We start from the raw sequence: 20,101 nt of genomic DNA, 5'->3' as shown, positions 1-20,101 counted from the left end.
CCAAGACATCCAGGGGGTTTAGCTCGCTCGTCTGCGGGAACAAACTGCCGCCATTGCTTGCCGTGCTAGCGAGGTCCTTTGTCCCTGAATTGCTCACACACTCCGGCAGATTCAATGGGGGTCTGGCGGCAGATTTCTTTGACTTTATGGTTGGAAATGCATCTGCTTTGAGTGTCGCAGGATATCCACACATTCTTGCCATCTCTGTCGTAGCATAGCTTTCGTGGGTAAAGTGTGCGGAACAAACGTCCAATTTCTTGCCACTTTGGCATCTTTGGGCCACTGGTGCAACTTGAATCCGTCCCTGTTCGTGTTGTTACACCCTCCGACAACACACCGACGAGGCATGATGTCTCCAAGGTACGGAAAACAGTCGAAAAAACAGAAAGTAACAGAGCTGTTTTGACTCGGTGTTTGAGAAAATGGCGTATTGCTTCCCTATGTGACGTCACGTTGTGACATCATCGCTCCGAGAGATAATAATAGAAAGGCGTTTGAATCCCCAAAATTCACCCATTGAGTGTTCGGAAATCGGTTAAAAAAAAATATGGTCTTTTTTCTGCAACATCAAGGTATATATTGACGCTTACATAGGTCTGGTGATAATGTTCCCCTTTAAAAAAAAAAAAAATCAATGGGTGGATAGAACTCAAATTTCTGTGGCTGCAACTTTGCATAATACTTGTTATAATTAATTTGAAGTAATGGAAATATTTCAAATGAGATGGAATAATGGAAAGCATTATTATGACAAAAACTGTCAATCATCCATGCCGTTGTCTCCAGCAGTTGAGAGCGTCTCACTGGGCTCTCTAAACAAGCTGTAGAGCAGCTGCAGTACATCCACAATGCTGCTGCTCCAGTCCTGACACAACCCGCAAATATGAGCATATTAGTAGTTTGCTCAGAAGAATAGAGTGTAAAACATCTCTGCTGTTGTACTAGTATATGTTCATCTTCTTCTATGACATGCTAGAGTCACATGAACCATTCCCAGCTCTGGGAACCTCAGTGAGTGTTCTCCTGCTGGTGGCCAGAGTCATGTTTCACTTTTATGCTCCTAAAATCTAGAATCATATTCCTAAAGATGTGAGACAGGCATTAACATTGGCAACGTTCAAATCCAGCCTGAAAACACTTACTAAACTAATAAGAAAACTGACAAATATCTCATCTACACACTTTGGAAGTATAAAAACACTTCAACTTAGATGATAATATATGACAAATGATGGTTGACCCTGACTCTAGGTACCAACAGGAGACCACTCATTGAAGTTCCCAGAGCAGGAGATGCTTCATATGGCTCTCACATGTCAGAGATGTACTTTGGCACAAGACCATGAAAACACTTGCACACAAGCAGAGCTGTTTGAAGGCCTACTGAAATGAAATGTTCTTATTTAAACGGGGATAGCAGATCCATTCTATGTGTCATACTTGATCATTTCACGATATTGCCATATTTTTGCTGAAAGGATTTAGTAGAGAACATCGACGATAAAGTTTGAAACTTTTGGTCGCTGATAAAAAAAAGCCTTGCCTGTACCGGAAGTAGCGTGACGTCACAGGTTGAAGAGCTCCTCACATCTGCACATTGTTTACACCAGCAGCCAGAGCGATTGGGACCGAGAAAGCGACGATTACCCCATTAATTTGAGCCAGGATGAAAGATTTGTGGATGAGGAAAGTGAGAGTGAAGGATTAGAGGGCAGTGCAGGACGCATCTTTTTTCGCTCTGACCGTAACTTAGGTACAAGGGCTCATTGGATTCCACATTTTCTCCTTTTTCTATTGTGGATCACGGATTTGTATTTTAAACCACCTCGGATACTATATCCTCTTGAAAATGTGAGTCGAGAACGCGAAATGGACATTCACAGTGACTTTTATCTCCACGACAATACATCGGCGAAGCACTTTAGCTACGGAGCTAACGTGATAGCATCGTGCTTAACTGCAGATAGAAACAGAAGAAATAAGCCCCTGACTGGAAGGATAGACAGAAGATCAACAACACTACCAAACCCTGGACCTGTATCCACACGGTTAATGCTGTGCCGCCTGGCGAAGCCTAGCAATGCTGTTGCTAACGACGCCATTGAAGCTAACTTAGGTACGGGACCTGACAGAGCTATGATCTAAACATTAGCTCTCCACCTACGCCGGCTCTTATCTGCTCATCAACACCCGTGCTCACCTGCGTTCCAGTGATCCACGGTGTGACGAAGGACTTCACCCGATCATCGATGCGGTCGGCGGCCCAGAGACGGAGGAAGTCAACCCAGACAGGTGAGGACAGCGGTGCGGCGGCGGGCGTTGTAGCTTTCGACGACACCCCGGCCGCCATCAGAGTCGGCAAGAAACATATATTTCCCCAAAGTTACGTACGTGACATGCACATAGCGACACGCACGTACGGGCAAGCGATCAAATGTTTGGAAGCCAAAGCTGTAGTCACGGTAGCGCGTCTGCTATCCAAGTCAAAGTCCTCCTGGTTGTGTTGCTGCAGCCACCGCTAATACACGATCCCACCTACAGCTTTCTTCTTTGCTGTCTCCATTGTTCATTGAACAAATTGCAAAAGATTCACCAACACAGATGTCCAGAATACTGTGGAATTTTGCAATGAAAACAGAGCTGTTTGTATTGGATACAATGGTGTCCGAATACTTCCGCTTCAACCCGTGACGTCACGCGCAAACATCATCATACCGAGACGTTTTCAACCGGAAGTTTCCTGGGAAATTTAAAATTGCACTTTATAAGTTAACCCGGCCGTATTGGCATGTGTTGCAATGTTAAGATTTCATCATTGATGTATAAACTATCAGACTGGTAGTAGTGGCTTTCAGTAGGCCTTTAAGAACCTTCTTAAAACCCATTTTTATTCACTGGCTTTTAACCCAGCATGAGATTTTAAACTGTTTTTAACTTTTTAACTGCTTTTTATCTAACAAATTGTTCTTAGGATAATTTGTATTTGCTTTTTCAATGTGTATTTTACTTCTGTTTTAAATGTTATTTTTTAGTCTGTGCTTTGCCTCTATTTCTTTGTGGTGTTCAGCCCTTTAATTGTTCTTCAACTGTGCTTCTTTTTAAAGGGCTTTATAAATAAAGTTGGTATGGTATGATATATCTGTATATATAATATACTGTACACATATTATGTATATATTTGTATATATGTTAGATCTTTTATGGCTATATTAGTCTATTTATACCTGCATTGTCCTTTCCATCCTTACACTTTCCATCATTGTAACTGAGCTACTGTGTTGAACAATTTCCCTTGTGGATCATTAAAGTTAGTCTAAGTCTAAGTCTAAGTATGGTATATCATGTCATGTAATATGACTTCAACATATTTGTGTTAATATTAGACTTTGTTTGTAAACCAGTTCTACTTCTGACTATTTATTTTATTTTGTATTGAACAATTAAACATACATAAACAATGTACACACACATTAAGGTGCTTTCAATACAATATGAGTCAATGTTTTTCAATATTTTACTCAGCAATATAAAACACATCACATTAAATACAATCCTCCTACAAACAAAACATGTTAAAGAAAGTCAAAGTAAATATGAGAGACCATACGAATAAGATTAAAATAAAAATATATATAAATGAATAATAAACTTGTGCTTATTTAAAACCACTTAAATAATTCCAATAAATATAATCATTTAAGGGCTATTTCTATTTGGTACAATCTTCCAAGATTGAATTAATAAAATCTCATCATTAACACAATGTGAGAATTAGGATTTCACTTCAAGAAAGAGACTTTTGTGTATGAGAGCAAATGTTTCACACTTTTTAAAAATAGAAATTCACGACACGATCGATCAACGCATGCGCGAAGAACACGTCACTTTCTTTTTTTTTGACAAATCTCCTGCGACATCACGCTCTGTGATATTTGAATGTTTTGTATAAAAATATATTACCTAAGAGTAAAAGAGAAGAACAATAAGAACACGTGGAAGGGTAAATTTAAAAGAATCAGGCAGTAATATCGCTACAATTTCTACCACTTTCACTCTTGTCATTGCAATGAATGTCGCACGGGGGCGCCACTGAACACCATCATTAAAGGTTTGTTATTTACTTTCCATTTATTTTTTTAAATATTTTATATCACAATAGTTATAAGAGCAAAGAAAAGCATGATAACAGTGACAGCAGGCAATATCTTATATAGAGATGCCGCATCGACCTCTTCATCAGTGACGTCATTCCCAGCTTCCGGTGTAAACGGAAGACGGCAGAACAGAGCAGTCCTGCCTTGTAACGTCAAGTGTGCTAACTGTCGTGAAAGCACATCGACGGAGAAAGACGCTAATAAGTCAGTCTTATTATTTCTTATCCAGTTTGAAATATTTACGTCGTATAAAATACATCTTTGATTCTTTATTTAAGGATAAAATGGTCTGGATGCGCTAGAAGCACTTTGCTGCTTCTCCTGCTATCTTTGCTTGTTAGTTAGCTTAGCTCGCTAGTTAGCTTAGCTTGTTAGCTGCTAACAGAAGTTATCAACACATCGCTAAGTAGAGATCAAGTGTGAGAGTAAAGTGTTGTGATTGTGTGAAAATGTCTACATTACACATGTTGAGAGCGTTGGTGGATCAGCGACTAACTGCTGCCGTTGAAGAAATATTTGTAGTGTTAGAAAGAACGATAGCAGAATATGAGGCGGAACTTTCTAGAACAAAGGAGGAGAACAATCAACTACTGGACGCTGTTTTCAAGAAACATCAAGTTGTGTTACACAGAACAGGTTTGTTGACTTCTTACTCTCACATCTTTACTAACTTCATATTTGACTAATAACAAGAAAAAGACATTTGTAATATATCATATAATCACAATGACTGGTGGTGGAACAAGTCAGAGCTGGGCCGGGGGCGGGTTCCATGACGGGGCCCCCTAAACCCAAATATCAAAGCTAATGCTAACATCATTTGACAACATACACATGCCTCTCTGGGTTTACTACCAACAATCTTTAACCAGGTTTTAAAACGTTTGCCAGCCATTTTTGCTAAAATTAGCATTTTCCCGACATGTATTTATTTTCTCACTTTCACCACAGCATCACCCGTTCACAGGATGTAGAAAAATGATCAAAGGGGATCTGATTTTTTTAACTTATTTTGCATATCATTCACAATCCTTATGTAAGACAATAATATGTTTTTATTTTTTATGCATTCTAAGTCGTAAACAAAGGTTAGCAAAATCTTAACTCTCCTAATTTTAACAATGGAGTCAATGGGAGCGCCTCTATTCCGCTCACAAAGCCCCCTAAATAAGAATTAGTTGATCAATATAATATACCCAGAAGGCTATCTCTTTAAAACATGCTGTAAAAATGCATATTCTCTGGAAATATGCCTTTTAATAGCCACAAACTGGAGGATACATTTTTAATTAGGATAACATAATAGTTTAAAGTTGTTATGGAATTTTCCAGGGTGTACCCCGCCCACCGCCCCCCTGTGACCCCAAAAGGGACAAGAGGTAGAAAATGGATGGCTGGATGGAAAAAGACACATCATAGAATGCTATTTATATCCTTTAGATGCATGAAAGATAAAGTTGAGTTAATGAAACATGTAGAATAGATTGTGTTCTACACCCTCTGTTATTTAAAAAGGGTACAGTTAGGGCTGAACCATTATGGCAAAAATAATAATCACCATTATTTTGATTGATATTGTAATCACCTTTAATTACACAATTATTCCTTAATTTGAAAACACCAGTATTTATGTTATTACCAAAACTCAACTTTAAATATAGTTTAAAAAAACGGATATGAGTTGGTAACAAATAAACCACAACAAGTAAAAAATTTGTAAAAATACATTTAAATAACAATGGCAATATAAAAAAACAATAACATTTTGTTTTATGTTTTAATTGTTTTTAGTTCCATTTTTTGCCTTTTACACATATTTTTTTACTACTATTTAAGTGTGTGCTTTTTTGTCAAATAAAAATGTATACAATGTTTGCTAATCAAATGCAGAATCTCTCACTTTTATTGGTGAAATACATCTTTGGACCATTTTGACCATTATAATAAACTCCAGGATTGCTTAAATAACTCAGACCCTAGGCAGGTGTGGGAAGGTGTCAAAGCAATTAAAAACTTTAAAAAAACAACTTCTTCCTCAGTGAAAGGCAGCGCCATCTTAGCTGAGGAATTGAATAATTTTTATGTCCGCTTTGACAAGGAAAACAGACTCAGCACTGCCCCCCCTCTCCTCCGACGACACGGCCACAGTCCTCAGCCCGCATGAAGTAAGACTCACGTTGCGTAACATCAACCCAAGGAAAGCAGCTGGACTTGATGGCGTTCTGGGCCGTGTGCTTAAGCGCTGCGCGGACAAACTGACGGATGTATTTGTTTCCATTTTTAATCTGCCTGTCTTAAAACCGCTACAATAATTCCCATCCCCAAACAGGCCATCATCTCATGCCTAAATGACTACAGACCTGTAGCACTCACCTCCATACCTTACGGCTTTTTAGTGTGGTTTGCTAGCTGCACTAAAGCCAACCAACAGGCCCTCCAGTGAGTGGTTAAAGCGGCAGGGAAAATTACAAGGACGATACTCCCAGAGATGAGTGCCATGTACACAACTCGCTGCCTAAAGCGAGTACACAACATCCCGAAGGACAGATACCACCCAGCACATGGCCTCTTCAACCTGCTACCCTCTGGAAGGAGGTATAGATGGATTCGCGCCAGGACCACCAGAAAGTCTCACAGTCTGTATCCCCAGGCTGTGAGACTGCTAAATGAACAGCCTGCCCCTTTGCTGCCCCGGACCATCTTATTACCTCACTCTTCACCACCTCAATAATTGTGCTCTGGACATTGCATTGCTGCAACATCAACGTAACACCCATCAGACATCTGACTGTTCCCACCCCCACGCTCCTCTATTCGCCATCTTCCTGACAATGCTAAACTGTAAACTATGGTCAACCTGCACTTCAATGCAGTTTCTATGCCGCTGGACAAAGCTCAAACAAAATCTTGTTGACATGTATGACTTAAGTGTTATTATGACAATGACAATAAAGGAATTGATTGATTGATTGATACATTACATTTCTTACAAGTATTATTATCACTTAAGGACAGTAAAACAATGCTAAACATGTTACACACAAAGGACGGGCAAGCTAAGAGCTAAGATAGCCGCTAAATTAGCTTGAAACAAGAATAAATAAGTGCTTAGTAATTTTTCCCATTAAAAATGAATTGGCCGTTTATCAAATTTCTATCATTTCCACTTTTTTCAACCGATTCAAATCATTCCACCTTCAACATATTCCGCTATTCCTGGACATTCAAACTATCATTTTTCCAAGTTCCAAAAACTTTGAAGAATATCCAGAATTCCCGTTTTTTTCAAACCCTTTTTTCACCCTTTTTTCTGTCGACCACATTTTTCAACCCACTTCAACCGTTCCACCGGCAAATCATTCCTCTTAAAAAACAAAGTTTTTTTCTCTGGAAAAATTCCAGCTTTTCCCAAAATTCCAGGAATTCCACAAAACTATTTCTCAATTGAAATATTTTCACTACTTCAACATTTCTCGACCGATTTGAAAAATTCCAACACCAACCATTCACTCATTCAGAACATTCAAATTTTTTAGCATTTTCAAAAAAATTCCCGCTTTCCCAAAATTCCCAAAATGTACATGAAATTCTCATTGAAAATAATGGGACATTTTTCAAAGTTCAACAACTCCAACATTTTTCATCCGATTCAGACCGTTCCAACTTCAAACTGTTCAGCCTATTTGGTAATCACAGGCTTTCCCTTGACAAATTCCAAAAATTCCCAGAATTCCATGTTTTCCGTGACATTTTTCACCATTCAAAATGAATTAACCATTTTTCAAAATTCCACCATTTCCACTTTTTTCAACCGATTCAAACCATTCCACCTTCAACATATTCCACTAATTCTGGAAATGGAAATTACAACATTTTTTAACCCACTTCAACCGTTCCACTGTCAAATCATTCCTCTTAATCAGGACAGAAAACAAAGTTATTTTTTGAACTGGAAAAATTCCCGGTTTTCCCAAAATTCAAGGAATTCTATAATACCATTTCTCAATTAAAAATGTTACGACTTCAACTTTTCTCAACCAATTTAAAAAATCCCAACACCAACCATTTCAACTCATTCAGAACATTCAAATATTTTAGCATTTTCAAAAAAAATCCCGCTTTCCCCGAAATTCTCAAAAATGTCCATGAAATTCCCACTGAAAGAAATAAAATGAAAGTTCCACAACTCGCACATTTTTCATCCGATTCAAACCGTTCCAACTTCAAAATATTCAGTGTGTTCAGGAATTGTGTGATCCCTTTCAACACTTAATACATGAAATTCTCTGATTTTCTAGAATTTCCAATCTTTTGGGACATTTTCCCCATTCAAAATTAATTATCCATTTTTCAAACTTCCACAATTCCCACATTTTTCAAACCATTCCACCTTCAACACATTCCATTCATGCTGGAAATTCAAACAACCATTTTTCCACATTCAACAAATTTCCAGGAATTCCGTTTTTTCTAACCTTATTTCCAACCTTCTTTAGTGTGGTGACTCCTTTCACATTGTTCAACTCATTTCAACCATTCCACTGTCAAAACATTCCTCTGAGTCAGGACAAAAAAACAAGTTGGTTTAAGAACTTAAAAAATTCCCGGTTTTCCCGAAATTCAAACTCTTCAATTGCTTCATCTAGTTATTATTATTATTATAATTAAATGTAGCTTACCACATAAATTATGCCTTTTCAGTTATCACTCTAACACAATTTGAGTGTCTAGAAACGCACTAAATTAATCTAATCCATTATTACTATTAATAATAAGGTAAACAAGTTATATTTTGAAGGAGTAGTCGGTAATCTGATTACTGCTTCCCAGTTTAACTATGGCAACACTATCTAAATGAAAGCAAAACAGATGTCATCTTTTTTGGCTAACATGTTGACTGTGCTCATGCTTTTTTAAGAGCAGACATGTCTCTAAAGATGAATGTGAAAATGACTGTAATTATTGTCCACCAGCAGGGGGAGCTCATCACTAGTACTACTGCGTGGAGGCTGTCATGTGGTACATTATTTTCTGTGTGTGTATGACTTATTCAGAGGGAGAACAGCACACTTTCACGTATGGCGTCTACCATTAAGGATTGCAGGAATGACTTTTAGGATGTTTTTATATGAATAAGGTGGATTGGACGTTGGCCTGGGAAGGCATTCCTCTGAAGGTCTTCTTCATGTGTCAGCTGGAAGTACCCTGACTGCTGTGAGGGGAAACTGATGAGATTGTGAGATCATATGTTGGTGCAGGACAATGTCTCATGTGACTGAGCAAAGCTGGACTTTTCTAAAGAATGTTTGTTTTCTCCTGTCCCGCAGATGTCGTAGAAGAACATCTTCCTCGTGAGCAGGAAGAAGAGCCACAGCCCCACCACATTAAAGAGGAAGAAGATGTACCACATTCCCATCACATTAAAGAGGGAGGGGAGGAGCCACAACCCCCCCATATTACAGAGGAAGACGAGACGCCACATACCCATAGTGTTAAACTGTCCCTTCACATTAAAGGTCAAGCGGCGGACCCACTGGTCTTACACAGCAAAAATGAAGAGGAGGACCCACTGACCCCTCACTTTAAGGAGCAAGAGAACCCGCTGACCCCTCACATTAAAGAGGAAAAGGAGGACCCACTGAACCCCTACTTTAAAGAGGAAGAGGAGGACCAAGAGCCGCTGCACATTAAAGAGGAAGAGGAGGAGCACCGCATCAGTCAGCCTAAATGGTTGGAGGAGTTCCCAGTGACTGGTGTCCCTGTGAAGAGTGAAGATGATGAGGTCAAAGGTGAAAGTGAGGAGAAGAGAGAGGCGGAGCCTCCAAGCAGCAGCTCAACACAACACATGACAACAGAAGCTGATGGAGACCACTGTGGAGAATCACAAGCAGACAAGATCTTAGCTCCACTATCAGATAGTGAGGACACAACGTCACACTCTCCTGACACTGATGATGAACACTCTAAAGATGATGCAACATGTCACACTGACAACACTCACTTCACATGTTCTCACTGTCACAAAACTTTTAAATACCATTGTCGTCTGAAAACACACATGAGAACACACACTGGAGAAAAACCTTTTATCTGTTCACTCTGTTGTAAAGGTTTTGTAGAAAGTCGCTATTTGAAAGTACACATGAGAAGACACACTGCTGAAAAACCTTTTATCTGTTCGCTCTGTGATAAAGGTTTTGTACAAAGTCACAATTTGAAACTACACATGAGAACACACACTGCTGAAAAACCTTTTATCTGTTCACTCTGTGGTAAAGGTTTTGTACAAAGTCACAATTTGAAAGTACACATGAGAACACACACTGCTGAGAAACCTTTTATCTGTTCACTCTGTGGTAAAGGTTTTGTACAAAGTCAGAATTTGAAAGTACACATGAGAACACACACTGGTGAAAAACCTTTTATCTGTTCACTCTGTGGTAAAGGTTTTGTACAAAGTCAGAATTTGAAAGTACACATGAGAAGACACACTGCTGAGTAGTGATGGGTTGATGAGGCGTCATGAAGCGTTTCGACACATCGCAAAACGGTATTGATACTGTGTCGATACTGTGTCACTAAATACTGACATCTGCTGGACATTAAAAATCCCTACAGGCAACCTATGGACCGACTCAACTGACACTGATTGTATGACCTAGTATATACAATAATATAAACCAAGTCATTGTATTTCATTTAGGATTATTTCATATCTTCATTTAAAAAAAAATATATTTTTATCTTTTTAAATACAGTCAATAAATAATGTGAACATGTATCATAACATGGAAATCTAAGAGAACGTGTTGTGAATGCGGATGCTTGTGGACTGGGAATTTTTATTTTTTTATTTTATTTTTTTACACATTTTTATTTAAAAAAACAGTTTTTCCAACGTATTACATTTTAGACGATTTCTCTTAGTTATTATTTCTCCGGCTGTAGAAAAGACCCGCTCACAGGGCACAGAGGAGGCGGGAGTGCGACACAGTTCGCGTATCGGTCACGTGACCAAAACAGCTCATGATCGGTCACGTGACTTTCTAAAAGCGGTACGCGCACCGACACAGGGTTTTGCTCTATGAGCTCGACGCATGCGCCGATGCATCGGTGTTGCCGGACCCATCACTACTGGTGAGAAACCTTTCACATGTTCAATCTGCAACAGAAGCTTTTGTGACCAATCAAATCTTGTAGCACACATGAGAAGACACCCAGGAGAGAAAGTGTGGAGTTGCAGTGTGTGTGGTGAAAGATTGTCTTCTAAGTACCAGTGTAAGAAACACAAGTGTGCTGGTGAGAACAGCAGCAGCAAATGAAACTGCAGGATTTGAAATAAACTGTCAAGACTTTAATGTTGACTTTCTAACAACATCAGCACATATAACATGTGTGACATCATTGTTGTTTGTGTAACAATCTCTTTAATATACTTCTACATTTATAGATTAGATATTGTATATTAGTGCTTTTTTCAGTCAAGTACATGCATTAATATGCAATCAAAGTTTGGAGTGTCAGGCAAAAGCCAATATTGTACATCATCCCACAGAGATTCACTTTGCATACATTCATAAAATAAACTGTTTATTTTGTTTCCCTATCACAGAACGAACAAGTGTTGTCGTCAATTACAAAACAAAATCCTAAAAAATATTTTAAGTGGTCAATTCTGTCTTTTTTGGAAGAATGGAAACTTTCAAGATGTATTTTTTTGTTCCAGAGAAAATACAGTAAAGAATAAACAGTAAATAATGAAAAAGATGATATACTGTAATTAGAATATTTTGAACAAAAGCCTTTATAATTTTTTTTTCCCAGCTCGTACTTAATAATGAAATCTTCAAATAATAAAATACTTTTATCACTCAATAAGTGCATCCGTTTCTCATTTTAATATAACAACAATTCCACAGTGGAGTATTGTGTGTGATGAAGTTGTGTTTGTAAATGAGTTTCCAGTACAACACTTGATGGTAGGGATGGGTGGCGGCCTCCTGGCCGTAGTTCCTGGTTGGCGGCCACATGGACTGGGGGGAATGTCCGGGCCCTCTACTCCTCCTACTTATAGCACACATAGTCACACATATATAAGACTTTGGGGATTGTCCTGCGGGGAGGCATGGCGGGGGGATGAGGATGCCTCCTATGGGGCTCCAGTCCTCCTGTCTTGTCCCCTGCTCGTCCATCCCTCAATCTTAGCTTCATATTAGACACTTAGGATTTGGGGGGCTCGGCTTGGTTGGGACCCACCATGACCTTGATGTCCCCCAATTTTAATCGCATTATTAGTTCCCACAAGCATACATATCTCACTCACGCTACACACATCAATAGGGACTGGAGGTCGGCTGTAACGGCTGACCTCCTAATTTTAACTACACAGTAGACACTCTGGGGGCCTTGTACACATGCATGGGGGGGTTGGGGTTCGGCGCACCCCTCATTGCCTCGTCGGCCGGCGGGGACTGCGGTCTGGTGGCCTGCCAGGTTTTTTTTCATTTATTATTATTATTTTTAATGTATTTATTATTTTTATTATTTACTTATTTTATTTATTTATTTTTTTTAAATTATTTTTAAAACGTATTATTTATTTGTGTGTGGCGTCGAGCGGGTCTCACTTCCTGTTGGGTGGGGTCCGTGCCCGTGTGGCCCGACCTTGCACCTTGCGCTGTGGGATCTCTGTTGGTGACTTGATGTGGTGGCGGCGCGGCCCCCATGTCTGGTCTGGATGCTGGGTCTCGGTTGTTTGGGCGGTGGTGTGTTTGTGCGGGTTTGGGTTGGGGTGGTGGGGTCTTTTGGTGGGGGGGGGGCGTGTTGGTGTCTCTTGTTTGCGTGTTGGCGTTTGGGCTGACTGGTGGGCTGGCGCTGGCTGGTCTCCGTGGTCCTGTTGGCGTGTGGTTGCCGGTCACAGTTTTTTTGATCGCTTTGATTTGATTGGGTGGTGCTGGCTGTCTGGGGGTATTGCGGCTGCTGTTTCTGCTGCCGTTTGTTTGTGGTGTGGGCGCCCGTGGCTGATGGGTCTGGTGCAGGGGGGTTGCTGATGTTGTGACTGGTGGCAGCGCGCGCGCGTGGTGGTTGTCGGGGCTGACGAACTGTGTATATGTATGTACAGTATATGTGTGTGTATGTGTATGTATGTATGTGTACACACTGTATGTGTATGTATACTGTATGTACATATGTGTATGTGTACATGTATATGTGTATGTGTATGTGTATGTATATGTATATATGTATGTATGTATGTATGTATGTATGTATATTTCTGGGGGTACGCTCTGGGCCTGCCTGTCAGGCAGGGGTCGACGCCTCAGGCTACTGCATCCGGACTGCGTGTCTGGAGCTCCTGGGTCCCGCCGTCCAACCCTTCCGGGTGCCCGTCTTGGTTGGGGCCTGCTGGGTCTAGTCCCTGCGTCTATTGTGGTAGCTTGGTGCTGCAAGGTATTACCAGGTGCTGCGAGTCGGCCAGTTGCTGGGGTAGTGACCTTGTGTGTCAGCATGTCTGTGATCTTCTTTTAATTATTATTTTTTTTTAATTATTTTTTTTAATTAATTTATTTATTTTTTAATATATTTTATTAATATTATTTTTTAATTTTTCCCCTCCCTCGGGGGGGAGCACGGCGGGGCGGTTGCTGGTTGTTCCATCTCCATCGTTGGGGTCCCTGCAAGTGGGGTGGGTGGTTCCCGTGGCCCTGTGCCGGGTGGTCCTGCGGCGGCCGATTTGGGTGGGGTGGCCGGGGGCTGGCCTCGCTGTGCTCTCCGCCGGGGGTGGGGGGTGGGCTCGTGGGGGCCCGGTTTGCCGGTGGGGCGGGGGCGGTCTTCCCGTCCGGTTGCGGGGAGTCTCTGGGTCCCTCGGGCGGGGCGTCTCGCTTATGCGTGGGGTGTGGTCTCTCACTGGCTTGGGGTCTGGCTGTCCCCTGCTTTTCTCATGCCTTGTCCTCTGCCGGGTGCGTCTGTCTGCGGCCTGCTGCTGGCCCTTGTGGGCGGTGCGGTGGGCCGGGCTCTGGGGTTCCTGTCGCTGGCCGGCTTGGCTGCGTGGGGGCGGTGGTCCCTGGTTCCCTGGGCACCACACCTACTGTTTGTGGGTTGGGCTCTCGGGGGGCGGGGGCCGTGCTCTGGCTCCCACGCACACTGGGAGTCGAATATATTGTTCATACAAATTTACATATACTCACATACATACATACATACATAGGTACCTACGCTCCCACATACATACACAAATACAGTACATATTTACATACTTAAAGTTCGTACAGCCACACGCACATTCAATATACAAACATACACATACTGTACATATATATTCACTGTACAAACACATATACACATTCTGTACATATACATTCACTGTACAAACATACATATACACATTCTGTACATATATATTCACTGTACAAACACATATACACATTCTGTACATATATATTCACTGTACAAACAGATATATACATTCTGTACATATATATTCACTGTACAAACAAATATACACATTCTGTACATATACATTCATTGTACAAGCACGTACACTCATGCACATAATCAGGTTTCATCAAACATATATTAACGTTGTTGCCCTAGGGTAAACTGGGTACAACACATGGCACACTGACAAAGCTTGACCTATTGTTACTATAACAATCTACAAGGTTAATGTTGGTTGCTTCTCTTTCTCCCCCTCCATTTTTCTGCATTCTTTCGTATCTCAAGTTATCATTACGTATAAGTATCGTTGCATTCAAACAACTGTATTGTTGATAATAAAGGTAAAGTATTGGTATTGTTCATTATCAATAGCGCTATTTCTATTGGTATTTGTATTGCTCCATTTGTAGTGTAATAATGCTCATTGTCATTTCTGTATTATTCTTTATTTTTGCTAACTGCTTATTTGCTATTACTTTTACCATCATATTTGTACATGTCCTATTTGCTGATGTTGCTCTATTGTTGCTGTTGTTGTTGTTGTTGTTGTTGTGTTTGCTGTTGTTGTTGTTGTCTCTCTGTCTAATCCCCCTTTTTTCCCCACAATTTCTCCCTCTGTCTTCCTTTTTTTTCTCTTTCTATCCCCTCCTGCTCCGGCCCGGCTGCAGCAAATGATAATATAAATACATTTAATAAAGTCAAATACAAATAAGGCAACAAGAGAAGTATCCCACACTTCTCTTTTGTAAAGTAAATCTGAACAGCCGATATGGGCATCTACATCTACTATATGACTTACTTGAGAAGCTGGACAGGACAAAAAAAAAGAAAAAATATTTTTAAAGGGGAACATTATCACCAGACCTATGTAAGCGTCAATATATACCTTGATGTTGCAGAAAAAAGACCATATATTTTTTTAACCGATTTCCAAACTCTAAATGGGTGAATTTTGGCAAATTAAACGCCTTTCTAATATTCGCTCTCGGAGCGACGTCACATCGGGAAGCAATCCGCCATTTTCTCAAACACCGAGTCAAATCAGCTCTGTTATTTTCCGTTTTTTCGACTGTTTTCCGTACCTTGGAGACATCATGCCTCGTCGGTGTGTTGTCGGAGGGTGTAACAACACCAACAGGGACGGATTCAAGTTGCACCAGTGGCCCAAAGATGCCAAAGTGGCAAGAAATTGGACGTTTGTTCCGCACACTTTACCGACGAAAGCTATGCTACGACAGAGATGGCAAGAATGTGTGGATATCCTGCGACACTCAAAGCAGATGCATTTCCAACCATAAAGTCAAAGAAATCTGCCACCAGACCCCCATTGAATCTGCCGGAGTGTGTGAGCAATTCAGGGACAAAGGACCTCGGTAGCACGGCAAGCAATGGCGGCAGTTTGTTCCCGCAGACGAGCGAGCTAAACCCCCTGGATGTCTTGGCTCACATTTTTTTTTCAAGTTTTCAAGTTTCAAGTTTATTCACAATACCATATAACAATTACAATAGTAGTGAAATATCTTCATTTAAAGATGTTGGTACGTGAAAGGGTCCCCCAAATAAGCTAGAAGAAGCTTTTGACAAGGGTCCAGAGGACAGTATATACATGTCATGATGAAACATGGTAGCAAGCACAACAACAACAAAAAAAACAAAAACAACGCTATATGATTAACACAAGATAATAGTACTAAAGCAAGCATACACATACATACATACATACATTCATTCAACCATGCAAAACCCAACAGTAATCTACCCCACATGAGGCATCAAATATAGGTGGTTAATAGGTAAGTTTTCAGTTTCTTTTTGAAGTTGGAGAATGGATACAGCATCTTGAGGCTCTCATTAAGCCGGTTCCAAATCTTTGGTCCCCTGCATACAACACTTGGAGCGGTACAATCCAGTAAACCATGTTTCCCTGATATCAGATCTAAGTTAGGAGTGTTGTGGGCATGCTGGGGATGGTAGATAGGAACCAAGCTACAGAGCCTTAAATTCAGCCTGTAAATGACTTGATAGGTTAAACAAGCATTTTGATGAATATTGAACTCTGTCAGTCTTAAGAGATGATAATTATGGAATAGATGTGGAGTGGGGGCATTAAACTTGGACCATGACAGGGCCGTATGATTTTCTTTTGCATGGATTCTAATTTGTGGAGGTAGGTAGGGAAGGTGTTACACCAGATGACATTACAGTAGTTTAGATGTGGTTCAAATAGAGTTTTATATAGGGTGAGTAGAGCATAACGAGGAAGATAACGACGAAGGTGAAAGAACAGGCCAACATATTTGGATAATTTGTTTAACAGATGGCTAATGTGACATTTGAAATTGAGGTATTCATCAATGATGACCCCCAGGAATTTTGTGGAGTACACTCTCTGTATTTCCTGCCCATTGATGTTGATATGGCAGTGCTCAGTATTTGTCCGCTTTTTATTAGAACGAAATAAATTAACATTTGTTTTATTTACATTAAGTGAGAGCTTATTGCATTTGAACCAGGAATCCACTTTCACAAGCTCTGAATTGACAGTTACTTGTAGATGGTGTAGGCTCCTGTGTGAGGTAAACACATTTGTATCGTCAGCAAAAATTATTTTATGAAAAGTTTCGGAGGAGTTTACAAAATCATTTATGTATAGGATAAAAAGGAGAGGCCCCAAGATGGATCCCTGGGGAACCCCATAATTTATGGTCATACAGGGTGAATTGTGATCATTGACGCATACACATTGCTGCCTTCCGTATAGGTAAGAGCGGAACCAATCGAGAGGTACCCCTCTGACACCATAGTGATATAGTTTATACAATAAGATCTCAAAGTCTATTGTGTCAAAGGCCTTGGATAGATCCAAAAAAATGCCAATACCGCATTTTCCTTCTTCAATACAGTCATTGACCTTTTCCAAAAGGTCGAGTATAGCCATACAGGTGGTGCTTTTTTTACGAAAACCATATTGGGAGGGGACAAGGATATTTAGTTTTTCCAGAAAGCCATTCAGTCGGTTATAGACCACTTTCTCAAATATTTTTGAAAATGTTGGTAAAATTGAAATTGGCCTATAATTGTTCATATTATTTTTATCACCTGATTTAAAAATTGGGATTATTTTTGCCACTTTGGACATTTTGGGTACAATGCCAGCACTAAGTGACAGGTTTATACAGTGACAGAGAGGATTTATGATCACATTTGCTATGGCTTTCAAGATTTTGCTACATATCCCGTCCACTCCAGCTGTATGTGATGACTTTAGGTCCATAATGATCGTATAAAGCTCATTGATGTCGGTTGGCTGCATGAAAAGGGAGCTAGGGTAGCTGCCTGATAAAAATTCTTTAAAGGAATACCCTGGAGGTTGACCTATTTTACTGGATAGGTTTTCCCCAATAGAAGCAAAAAATGTATTAAAACTATTGGCAAGATCAGCCCTATTTGACCCTGTATCCGGAACAACAGGGGCCTTATGTCCCTTGTTGAGAACAGTATTCAACACGTTCCATGTTCTCCTACAATCCCCCTGCGATGCTTGTAATAGTTCAGAATAATAGTTGCGCTTACTTTTCCTGATAATATGAGTTAATTTATTTCTATAATTTGTGTATTTTTCTTTGTTGACAGTAGTAGGGTTCGAAATATAACATTTGTAGAGTTTATTCTTTTGTCTGATGGACTTTAAGATCCCCCTTGTAATCCAGGGATTTGTTTCTGAGGTATGATTTTTGATAATTTTTTCAGGGATTGTTTCCTGAATAGCATCCTGAATCATTTTAATCAGATGTTCATATGCAGCATCAGGACAGGTGCAATTAAACACAGAGTCCCATTTCCTGGCAAGCAGATTATTATTTAGGTGTAGTAGAGTTGTATTGTTGAGTATTTTGGTTTTACCTTTAGGAGGTGGGGAGGAGGGAGTTTTGCCAGAGTCAAAGAATAGTATAATGGGAAAGTGGTCTGTGATATCGGATTGCACCACCCCTGTCACGAGCTTTGTATTACGGATGTTAGTAATAATGTTATCGATTATTGTTTTTGAGGCATCTGTGACTCGAGTGAACCTATTGATGGTGGGGAAGAAGAATGTAACGTGTTGATAAAGTTCAGTTTTGCTCCATCGTCCTTGGAAATATCAATATTAAAGTCACCAAGAAGGATGCCGTTTTTGTTTAGTTTATTTAGACTGAGTAATAGTTCATCCAATTTGGAAATAAAAGTGTCAAGAGGTGAGCCAGGAGGACGATAGAGTACTCCAACAATTACCTTTTTTCCTTTGTTGTTGATCTCCATGAACAAGGATTCACAGAGATCATCTTCTAGGGTGATGTTACATACTTTGGCATGAAGATTGTTCTGGACATAGAGGCACACACCACCACCTCTTCCACTGGGTCTATTTTTTACATGTAAATTGTATCCATCCAGTCTAAACAGATCAATATATGAGGAATCAGAAAGCCACGATTCACTACAGGCAATAAAGTTAAACATACAGCTCATATTGGAAAGTAGAGAGGCTAAATCAGTGTGACGTTTATTCAGGCTTCTAATATTCAAATGTAAAAATGAGTAATTATAAAGATCATATAAGGACTTTAATTGCTCAGGGTCATAGACATTGCAGTTTATATTATTCTCAATACCAATGCAGTGCTGTAAATCTCCAACTGTGTCAAGGTCTTCAAAACCCATAAAATAATATATGAAAGTAGTCAGGTTTGCCTGCTGGGATGGCATTCAAATAGTAAATACTCATACATGGACACTCCCATTCACACACACTCGTACCATGCATACTGGAAAAAGCTGCTTCCATTATGAATATGACATGACATGCCGAGAAAATAAACATTCACGCACCTCCCCCAACCCGCCAACAACCCACCAAATGTCACGCGTAGTCACCCCGATGGGCATATGAGTCCCACGAAAACGTAAAATTTCTTACCAAAAAGGAGAGGTCCCAACTAACAGTCAGGTTTTGGACCAGTTCCGAGGCACATCAGCGCCACCCCGCGGGGTAAAAAGAAATTACGGCCAATACGAGACCAAAACAATAACAAGAATGTCACGTGTGTATTAGAGCCAGGTGTAGCCTGCGCTAATTTTACTTCAGAGAAAACCAAAACATCAACAAACGCTGTGAACAATATGAGGAACATCAACGCGTGGGATTGTACATATTGACTTTAAAGCGCAACGTGAAGGCGTGGGCTGGTAGATCAGTTAGGAGAGATGTATGTTAATGTTAATGTTACTCTGCTCTGAGAAAGTTATGGTGTGTTCGCTGGCTAGCTAACGTTAGCCTTACCGTGTAGCAAGTCACGTTAGCCGTTTGCCGCCTCAGTAGCTGGCTCAACACCCAAGTTGCAGCTCGCAGCCCGGGTCGCGATGAATGCCTTAGCCTCATCGACCGAGAAGAGGGATCTCCTGCCTGTCTCCACCATCATGGAAAGTTTGGCTGGGTAGCGCAGGGCAGGTCTGAGACCTAACTTGAAGAG

At 40.4% G+C, this 20,101-nt stretch overlaps 1 protein-coding gene across 1 annotated transcript; it reads left to right on the top strand.

The window, feature by feature from the left end:
• The first annotated feature begins 4,300 nt into the window (after nt 1-4,300).
• On the top strand, nt 4,301-18,920 carry LOC133570528 (uncharacterized). The gene is made up of 3 exons (XM_061923210.2): nt 4,301-4,790; nt 9,482-10,072; nt 18,898-18,920. The coding sequence occupies exons 1-3, from the start codon at nt 4,604-4,606 to the stop codon at nt 18,918-18,920; spliced, it is 801 nt and encodes a 266-aa protein (XP_061779194.2). The 5' UTR covers nt 4,301-4,603.
• The last annotated feature ends 1,181 nt before the right edge of the window (nt 18,921-20,101 follow it).

Source organism: Nerophis lumbriciformis, linkage group LG28, assembly GCF_033978685.3.
Source record: "Nerophis lumbriciformis linkage group LG28, RoL_Nlum_v2.1, whole genome shotgun sequence".
NCBI classification, from domain to species: domain Eukaryota; kingdom Metazoa; phylum Chordata; class Actinopteri; order Syngnathiformes; family Syngnathidae; genus Nerophis; species Nerophis lumbriciformis.
This window is presented reverse-complemented; position numbering and strand designations above follow the sequence as displayed.